Source organism: Numida meleagris, chromosome 1 (assembly GCF_002078875.1).
Source record: "Numida meleagris isolate 19003 breed g44 Domestic line chromosome 1, NumMel1.0, whole genome shotgun sequence".
Lineage (NCBI taxonomy): Eukaryota > Metazoa > Chordata > Aves > Galliformes > Numididae > Numida > Numida meleagris.
The window spans coordinates 74,608,368-74,618,647 of NC_034409.1; the positions used below are offsets into that span (position 1 = coordinate 74,608,368).

A 10,280-nucleotide genomic window follows, 5' to 3' on the forward strand; every position below is an offset into this window, starting at 1 on the left:
GTCCTCATTGTTTAAATGGAAAAGAGACTAAACAGAGCAATCCAGATCTGATAACAACAGGGACAGACACAAAAACTACCCTTTTCTTTTCTCTTTTCTTTCCTTTCCTTTTTTCTTTTCTTTCTTTTTTTTTTCTTTTTCCTTTTCTTTTGTTCCACTGTATATCTCATAACCACTTATGGAACAGACTCATCGCCCTGGCTCCGAACAGGTGAAGGCACTCACACGGGGACACCTCGGAGGACGATGCGTGGGGACGGGCGCCGCGGCTGCGTGGACAACCCCTGAGTCACGCATGTTATGTTTATTTTGGTGGCTGTGTTTTTGTGGATTTTTTTTTTTCTTTTTAAATGGTTACCATTAGGACAACACAAAACGCGCAGAAAACGCATGTAGAGACAAACGCCCACCACACCGCGGCACCGACGCGCGAGAGCGCTACGAGCCATACGCGGGAGCGCCGACAGCCCCGCTGGAATGGCGACCGTGGCGGAAGGGGAGGGTACGTCCCTGTGACGTCACGCAACAGCACGGCACCGAGCTGCGCTCCGGTCTGCGGGGAGTGCGTGCGCTGCGCGGGCGTCGTGGAGCTTTGCTGAGTGCCCGGCCGTAGGTGACGGAGGGAGAGCGGTGCCAGCTCGGCGGTGTCGCATCATGAAGTTCCAGTACAAGGAAGACCACCCGTTCGAGTACAGGAAAAAAGAAGGGGAGAAAATCAGGAAGAAATACCCCGACAGAGTCCCTGTGAGTGTGCTGGACGAGCGCTGCCCTCGGGCTCGCCGTGCAGACCTCGCCATTCTTTGCTGTCCTTGTCGCTGCCGCCTTCTGCTTTGCTTCTTTTGCAGAGAAAAGGAACGGGATTAGGAAAGATAATTGTTGCCTTGATGTTTCGGTATTATTTCAGACTGCTTTCTCCGTAGTGCGAACGTATTTGTTATTTTTCGCCGAGGTCCGTGGGTGGGTGCGGGGGTCTTTTTCAGGCATCCTCAGTAATTCGAGAGCAAGAACGCTGTTAATCTTATTATGGCAGCCTGCGTGCGTGGGGCTGGAGGGTGGGGAAGGAGCTTGCGGTTTGCTCCGGGAAAATGGAGGAGAACAACGCATGAGTAAAACAGGCATTCTTTGTAAGAAAGAAGACCTAAATCGCTGTCATCAGATGTTTGCCTTTTATTTTTATCGTTTACTTCTTTTTGGAGCTTGCTCTTCAGTATAGTCCTGCTCTGTTCTTTTTCTTTGCATGAGAGAAAAAAATGGATGCTAAACGTTAATCCTCAGTCGCACTGCCCTCCTGTTTAATCATCCTGTGGAAAAAACAAACAAACATCATTTGGAAAACAAGATCATCTCCTAGCTAAACATTTTTTCCTCATCCTTAGGTCCCTCTGGAATCCCTGTGGAAAACTCCTGGCTTTGTAATTTGTAACAATAATTGCACAAAGAAATAGCAACATTAGTTGTGATTTTTTTGTTTGTTTGTCCTCTTTCAATAAATGTTTTGCAGCTTTTCTTTCCAACCCCCCTGGGGAGTTCTGTCCTAGATTGGGGTGACCAGGGGTGCAATATGCAAAAGAACTGTTACACCTCAGTTTTTCCCTGTGAGACCATTTTTCATCTTGAGAATGGCACACAACCAGGCTTATAGAAGTTCCTGAAAGTCAGAGTTTGGGTACATTTTGCCCAGTTGTTTTTGGGACCCCTGGCACAGCAGAGCAGGTTGAGCATATAGTGTATGCAGGTCTGTCTTTTGAGATGAGGACCGCAGAGGGCTTGGCTGTTCAACAGAGAGGTGAACTGTAAACTGAGGATCAGCTTGGCAGATTGTGCAGCAGGTCATGATAGATGTGTCTGTAAGAACCATGTGAGGAGCCCAGCAACAGACCTGGTTTGGCAAGAAGTAAAAATGTCAAGACAAAACAGCATTATTAGCAGAGCGTTATGGACAAAACCAGGACCAAAATAGTAAGGTGTGCTGCAGCTAAGGAGAAGTGAAAACACTGCCTGGAGAGGCCTGATGTGGGTTGTTGGGGAAGGCTTGTTGTCAGAGCTGCACATGGAACAAATGAGCACAGCAGACATTTTCTTACGTCACTTCTGTCACTGCCCTTCACAACAGTGGGATCCTTAACAGTGATGTCCCTTTGGCTGCCGACACTTCAGTGTTCTGATGTATCTCAGCATTTTGCTGAAATTATAATACTGGCCCAGTCCAGTGTTGCCACAGTCACCACCCAGCAACAACAGACATGAAGATAATATGCATCTGCCCTTTGGATTCTTTGTAGGTTTGTCTCTGTGTGCAGTGTAACCTTTAGAAGAGATACCTGCCTGGGTTATCAGGGAAACTGACTGCAGTTGATAGTCTAGGAAAACACTGCCATTTTTCCGACTCTTTGCAAGAGGGAGATGTCTCTCAAGCTCGGTGATTTGATTTGAATCCTTTCTAGGAGTTTAGAATCCCCAGCACTCACCTTGTCCTCGTAGCCATGGCATAGCTCAAGGTACCGCCATCTTCTTTTCCTTTATCTAATGACTGAGCTACATGCCATCTTTTTGCGTCAGTTTGATCCTCTCACTGCTGCTACCTAGCAGTTCTGCTTACCAGTCTTATAAATTGGAAGCTTTTTTCCTCTGCAATTTATTAGATGCTACCTCGTAGCATTTCAGGGTAAGAAAATAGTCTAAGTACTGTTGCTGGTCAGCCTGCATCTGTGTAGTGAGATTGTGCAGCTACCTTTCCTTCACAGTACTTATCAATTGTATCTTGTATGGAAATGCATGTCCTAAACACAAATCTAATCTAAAAGAGCTCAGTTGCCAACTAGTTGAGGTTCTTGAAGTTCTTGAACTAGAAAAGATGACTACACTTCTGTTTTAGACAGAAATCTAGAATTTTCAGGGCTTTTGGCTGTGTTGGAGGCATCAAAATGGATCACAGTGTACAAATGTCCAAGACAGCATCCTTACTGTGTGATATGCTTTGCAGATGCTTAGATCTGGAAGGAGGACAGTTTCGTTGGCATGGCACTTTTTCCAAGTTAATACACAAAGCTCATCATGGTTTTTTTCTTTTGGCATACTGTTTCACTGATGTGACAACACCATTTTCCTTCCAAAGAAGGAAGGAAACACAGCAGTTCAGTGTTTTCTATTGTACAACTGACACAGCTGCTGATTTTTGTTGCCAAAGGGCTGGGAGCATGAGTCCTTAGAAATTAGTCTCACAGTGTCTCAGGTGGAGTGTATACAATCACAGGTTCTAGCCGAATTAAAAAGTTTAGAAAGTTTAGAAAATCAGGCTTCTTTTTTAGAAGGTCAGAATGACTTCTGCAGAACAGTGAGCCACGCAGATTGAATCATGTAATATATCTCTCTACTAGATCAAAAATACATACCAGGAAAAAAAAAACAACCACCAGTGTTTGCATTTTCTTTCCACATGCACACAGTATTTCCATGGAAACATACTACCAAGCTTTGGAAAGGTTTCCAAGCCTTTTCATATGCAAGTCACTTGAGAATAGTTCCTATTTCAGAGATAAGCATTTTGCCTAGCTCTGGTAACAAAAACTTATATGTAGCAGAAGATCTCTTTGCCTCTTTGACCTCAAAGCTACTGAACTGACGCTTTTCTGTGTCATATAATGAGGATTAGTATTTTGTGTCAAAGGGCTCTGTAAGTCCAGATGGTAGTGTGTTGTTTATTCGTTATATATTCATATTAATAAAGAAACGTGTGTAACTATATTAAGTAAGGGAAATAACATTGAGCTGTTGGAGCAGGTCCAGAGGAGGGCCACGAAGATGATCAGAGGGCTGGAGCACCTCCTTGTGAGGACAGGCTGAGAGAGCTGAGGCACTTCAACTTGGAGAAGAAAAGTCTCTGGGGGACCTTTGTAGTGGCCTTCCAGTACCTGAAGGGGGCCTACAGGAAAACTGGGGAGAGACTTTTTAGAAGGGCGTGTAGAGACAGGATGAGGGGAAATGGCTTTAAACTGAAGAGGATAGATTTCTTAGGAAGAAATTCTTTACTGTGAGGGTGGTAAGACACTGGAGCAGGTCAGTCTGCCCAGCGAGGCTGTGGGTGCCCCCACCCTGGAGGTGTACAAGGCCAGGCTGGATGGGGCTTTGAGCAACCTGATCTAGTGGGAGGTGTCCCTGCCTATAGCAGGGGGGTTGGAACTAGATGATCTTAAAGGTCCCTTCCAACCCAAACTATTCTATGATACTATGAAATAACCTTAAGGGTTATGAATTTCAGAGTAGAAGATAACTACTGAAGAACTGGGGATTTGAAAAAATAACCTTTCTCAGTGAGCTGTAGATTCTCTTTTAATTCTTTGCTTTATTCTAGATCATTCAGCATGGGTGAATGTGGAAATTAGGATATGGGACAACTGGGACTGGAGCTGATTTTGTGTCAGGCAGTTTGGAACTGTAACTTGGAAACAGCTCAATTTACTTGTGATTGTGTAGTAGCCTCCTGGTAGCTCCTTCATACAAAATTAACCTGCCTTGAGACTATCAAGGTGACCTGATTTTTTTTTTATTATTATTTTTTTTCCCTTGACTATTACGGTTTATTTTTATGCTTATTGCAGTCTCCATTTTTTACTCGTTGTGCTTACTGCTATAGTCCTGAGCTCCCAGCACAGATATTGCCAGTGATTCTCTGTCTCTGTCCTTTTCATACCTGTCTGTTCTTTAATGTTGTGTGTTTGTTAGGGATTAAAGAAATTTCTAAAGGCCTGGTAGCACCAGTTTCTCAAAGGCTATTATCTTCTTCAACTTATGTTTCTTTGGTTAATTTCCTTTAATGATGCCCATAGCTTGTCTATTTCTATCTCATCAGGTAATTGTGGAAAAAGCACCAAAAGCCAGAGTACCTGATCTAGACAAAAGGAAGTATCTTGTGCCTTCTGACCTCACAGGTAACAAAGTCAACCTCCTTTCTTCCTGATTTTCGTTAAGATGGTCTTATAAGTGTCTTTTGTTGGTCTGATCATCACCAAAAAGGAAAAATCCAGGCAGATTCAACATCTTATCACTAGCCCAGTTTGCCTGTCTGTACTTATTATATCTATATATCTTACAGTCTGGATTACAACATGCAGAATTCTTTGAGATCATAGGTGTCACAGTGACTAAAATAATATGCATGTGTCGCTGTGGCTTCTAGCTGTGATGAAAATGACTGAATTGTGTATCATGGGCAGTAGCAAAATCATCAGTCACTGATGACTTAGCTGCAGCTCAAGTTGCCGGAGGCTGTATACTTGCTGCAGGAAAAGACAAGTTCTTGAAATACTCTCATTGTTTTCCACTACTGTGGTTGGAGTCATGACCATGAGGTTTTTTCTGAGTGTTTGTGGACATTTTTGTGTGATTACATTTGTTTTCATTTGAGAACATAAATAAGTTACAGGAACAGCTTTTTTTTTTTCCATTGCTGTATGTGATTTATTGCAGAATACTTTTTTTGTGCAAAATAGCTCAAATAAATAAGGAAGTTGTTTTTAGGAATTGCAACCCATTTACAGTGGGGAAAATTTTCTTAATGTGTTTTTGATGTACAGAGTTTAAAGTTAAGCAAGTTAGATGTCTTCCCACTGATCCCTGCAGTAGAGCAATTTATACCATAATGGGTGGGGTATGGATTTAGAGAATGTAATGGCCTGAAGTAGTACTGATTAACTTGTGAAACTGTCAGCTCAGAGTGGATTGGCTGCTAATATGGTTACAGTCATGAAGTTCCTACTTGCTTTTCCACATTGTCCATTTTCCCTCATTTCTACATACAATGTGCGACTTCCATCACTTCATTCCCAAAAGAAAACAGCCATGTTTAGTTGGAAATTCTCTTTGTGTCTAAGGCATTCTCCTTTGTTTCTCTTCAGTTGGGCAATTCTACTTCTTAATCCGAAAGCGGATCCACCTGAGGCCAGAGGATGCGCTATTCTTCTTTGTCAATAATACCATCCCTCCCACAAGTGCTACCATGGGTCAGCTGTATGAGGTAGGCCTGATCTATCTTTCTCGTTTTGTTCAAGTGTCCAGAAGAATGCATATCCTCACTGAAGTACATCTGAGTGTTACTCAGCTGACAGTAGATGCAGCTTGGCCACAGATACCTGAAGGTGGACCCCCTTGGTCTAGGCTGTGTTCCATCATCTCTTTTGGAAAGTTCCATTCTGCAGTTATGAGGAGCCTAATAATTTTTTGCTAGTTTAAAGTATTATTGTATCATGTGGTGGACAGTTTCCCCAGCAGTTACATATTGGTCCTACTACTTTAACAAGATACTGAAATAAATCATTCACCTGAATTTCAGAGGCATAAGTGTCTGGAGCAGGAGACATGGGGGCTAGCTTTTCTGTTAATACAAAAGAAATTTCCTCTTAGCAGTAAAAGAACACAGTATCACTCTGCAACTAACTGTCTATAAATACATTTTGAAAGAACACTTATTCTTTGTTCAGGATTACTTTTTCCTAGCTTGTACCGTATAAAGACATTGTGAACATTGCTTCCTAATATTTCTACTGAGCAATGTTACTTGCTTGACTTTGAAGGCAGATTCTGTGCCCATCAGAGGAATATTCCTCTGTTATATAGGCATTAATTATATCATGGTTGTTTTGCAGCCTGAATTGATTTATCCTTGATTTCTCCTTTGGCTGTGCTAGTGGTTTTTAATAGAAGAGCTCCAGTTTGGTGCTGCAAGCCTTATTTGACCTAGCACTTTTTGACAATGACTGGATAATGTGTATATGTGGACTAAAGAAGACATAAGATTAACATACTCAAATCTGGTTATGTAGGAGGGAAGTACATCCAACCATTCAGAGCTGAGATCAAGACTCTCTTTCTGGCATTCTGCAGACTTTTTGTATCCATGTAATCATTTAATATCTCATCTTTACTGCCCATATATAAAACAGGACTAGAATTACAGCCATTTGCTAAGGTGTTCTTAAATATGACAAATTTAACAACATTTATCAAATACTGAAGTATGCAGAGATTGTTTTCAGTGTGTTATAGCACTCCCAGGTCACTCCTGATCTTAAGGCCATATCAGTGCTGACAACCTGCTGCATAGCCTGCAAAAGTCAGAGCTGTTTCTGTTGCATATTTGCAGCACACTATCTTTTCTAGTAAATCCAGTGTATCCAGAAATATGACATGTCTAGATTTAGAGGTTGAGCTATGGGTAAAGAGAGTTTCTGTATATATTCTGGTATCAGGAAGTAGAGCTATCGATGTAAAGGGAAAGGTTATGAGGGAAAGGTTACGCCTCTTTTTTGCTACAGTGATCTCCTGGTTGGATTTTTTCATATGTAGTGAAGGGCTACAGGGCTATGGTTTAATACTTTTTTCCTTTCTGCCCTTGCAGGATAACCATGAGGAGGACTATTTTCTCTATGTGGCCTACAGTGATGAGAGTGTCTATGGCAAGTGAGCAGCAGTCCCCCAGGCATGCAGGCGAGATGGACTGATGGAACTGATGGGGGGGCAGGGGGAGGGTGTTCAAGAGGAGGAAGAAGAATGCTTGAGAAGAGGGGAAGAGAACTGGAAGTTAACCACATGCACAATGCCATCACCTTCCATGTGTTAATTATAACCATTATTTTTAAATAGAGGGGAGGGAGGGTGGGGGTAACCATAAATGAAGCGGTGTGAACTGGTAGGCTGACAAGGGGTTCTGTGTTGAGGAATGGGAGAATCCACTGTTTGTACTTCTTCCCTTATGCAGTTGGAAGTTGCTAGCTGGTACTGGAGGCTGCTAGACAAGCCAGTGTAGTGGAGCTCCTGGAGAGTGAATGGATAGGAGGGAAATGGTTGTTCATGTGTAACCTTTCCATTGGATGTGGAAGGCATGCCTGGAACCTGTACACTGATCTCGTCACACCTTACCCATGGCACGGGCTGCATATCTATGAACATTCAGTAAGCTGTGAAATACTTCACCCTGACCATAACAAGGCTGTCCTGTGCTGATAGTCCTCACTCTAGCTGCTATATGTGAAGCGTTCCAAGACTACTGTATTTCCTGTTGCTTCCATTATTTTAGAACACATTCTACTCCCAGCCCCCCAACTCTGAGGGCTGGGAACTTCTCAGCTGTGAGATACAGAGCTTGAGAGGATGGGGAAAGAAGGAAGGAATATTCTTTTCCTTTGTTGTTTTAATTGCAAGGGCTGGACAGAACAATTTGAGATGACTCTTGTTCTTTTCAGTGAAGCTAACTGCTGAACTCGTTGAACATAGGGCTAGCAAGGACCTCAGGAGAACAACTAGCCCACTTCAGCACTGAGACAGGATTGAGCGTACCAAACATGTCCATAGCTATTCATCCAACTTGTTCTTAGAGACATTCATGTAGGTGGATCCTGGAGACTGCTTAGATAGCCTGTTCCAGTTTCTAGCTAGCCTACAAATGAGAGAGCTTTTCTTGCTATTGAAGTTTAGTCTCCCTAGCAGTGCATTAATACAATTAACTAGTGATGGTCTTGTTACTGGTGAACGCAGAAAATTATCCACCAGTGTTGTCCTTGCACCAATCTTGGGCAGATTTGAAGTTGGCAGAAATCTTTCGGGTTTAGCCCTCCCTTCCATGTCTCATCCCTGTACAGATCTTGCACCATCTGCATAAGCAGAAGAGATCAGTCCCTGCCACGGGTCTTTTGCTTTTTGTGACTGGACAGCAGTGCCACTCTTTGACACAAGATAGGTGCTTGAAGACATGAAGGGGAAGGGGAAAAGATTCTCTGTCAGTTTTTGTTTTGTTTTGATTTTGTTGTTGTTTTTTTTTTTTTTACTTTATTTTAAGGCAGGGTTGTGGATGCCCTGTCCCTGAAGGTGTTCAAGGCCAGGTTGGATGGGGCCCTGGACAACTAGTACTCGATCTAGCAGTTGGCAAGCCTGGCTGTGGCAGGGGAGTTAGAACTTGATGATCCTTGAGGTCCCTTCTACCCAGGCCATTCTATGATTCTATGAAAGTTACCAGATAGATGCTGTCCTGTGCATACCTTATGCTGCCATGCCAAAGCAGTTACTTCCTGGTGGCACAAACAGCAGATTTTCCCATAATTGCCGTAACTCAGATGAGGGGCTGTGGTGTGGGGAGTGAGCTGACTTTCAGGAACGTTCCGGGATTTTATCTAAAGATTGAAGAACTGAACCTGAATTACTGCAAGCATTCCTATACTTAGGGGATGGATCAAGAGGGAGGAAAAGATGAGAAAGATGAAGGAGTCGGGCAGAGTCCAAAATAAGTTGAGGGTGTTTACTGTATTTACATGAAGAAGTTAGATCTCAGTTCTCTGCATTCCTCAGGAGTGATAGATCAAGATGGGTGCTTCTCTGATTGTGGGAGACAGGAAATCAGATTGCAGCCTTTTCTGACTTGGTCCACTGAGGTACAGAAGACAGAAAATGAGGCTGGGGGTGTGAATGAGGAGTCATGAATACAGCTGTGTGAAGGACAGGGATACAGTGTAGTGCAGGAGAGTCACTGCCTGTGTGGTATGGGAAGTAGCAAATCAATGCGAGAAAAGGGAACCAAGAATCAAGGCAGGATAGTCATAAAGGAGAGACAGAAAACGGGGACAAAGGATGAAGTGGGTGGGTTTCTACTGGCAGGTTTTCATCCTGAATTTCAGATTGGCTATTCTGTGGTGTTCATCTGGAATAAATACATTTGGAGGACTTGTATCTACTGCCAGCTTACATGACTTTCTCTCTTACTGGACCACTCTCCTCCAATCAGTCTTTTAACATCCTTGGGGTGCAAATCCACATCAGTCTACTTTTTTAGGAAGCTCTGAATGTTCTGAAGTAGAGAACAGACTCAGAAGGCTCTTTAGGGTAAAAGAGAAGATGGGGCAGATGGTACAGGTCTTTGCCACTGTCCCACTTGCTCACATGTGCTGCTAAGCATGTGATTGTGTGTTGTCTCAAACAGTGTGCTTAGGCACACTGTGTTAGGCACACTAAAGAGAGAAAGAGTTGGAAGCTGGGTTGTGTGGTTTTTGTGTTCAGACCTCTTTTCCCCTCCTGCTGCTGGGTTTATAAGTAACAAGAATGGGACTTATCTCAGCTGTTTGTGACATTTAGAATTTACACTTTACATTAGTTATTTTATGTTTCTTTTAATTGGATTGTGGCATTTACTTCTGTTTTTGCGCTAGTCCAATATTGTACAAAGTAACGACAGTAGTGTTTTTTTTGTTGGTTAGCTGCAGGTTCTTGTAAAAAAAAAAATTAAAAATTCGTACTAC

The 10,280-nt window shown here is 42.9% G+C and overlaps 1 protein-coding gene across 1 annotated transcript; it reads left to right on the forward strand.

Moving 5' to 3' along the window:
- GABARAPL1 (GABA type A receptor associated protein like 1) lies at positions 371-8,825 on the forward strand. Its single transcript, XM_021394874.1, has 4 exons — positions 371-744; positions 4,850-4,928; positions 5,895-6,013; positions 7,394-8,825. Exons 1-4 carry the CDS (start codon positions 655-657, stop codon positions 7,457-7,459), a joined length of 354 nt encoding a protein of 117 aa, XP_021250549.1. The 5' UTR covers positions 371-654; the 3' UTR covers positions 7,460-8,825.

Coding starts and splice junctions, on each gene's coding strand:
- GABARAPL1 (XM_021394874.1), top strand. CDS start 655: ATGAAGTTCCAGTACAAGGAAGACCACCCGTTCGAGTACAGGAAAAAA. Junction 4,929..5,894: donor TGTGCCTTCTGACCTCACAG/GTAACAAAGTCA, acceptor GTTTCTCTTCAG/TTGGGCAATTCTACTTCTTA. Junction 6,014..7,393: donor CCATGGGTCAGCTGTATGAG/GTAGGCCTGATC, acceptor CTGCCCTTGCAG/GATAACCATGAGGAGGACTA.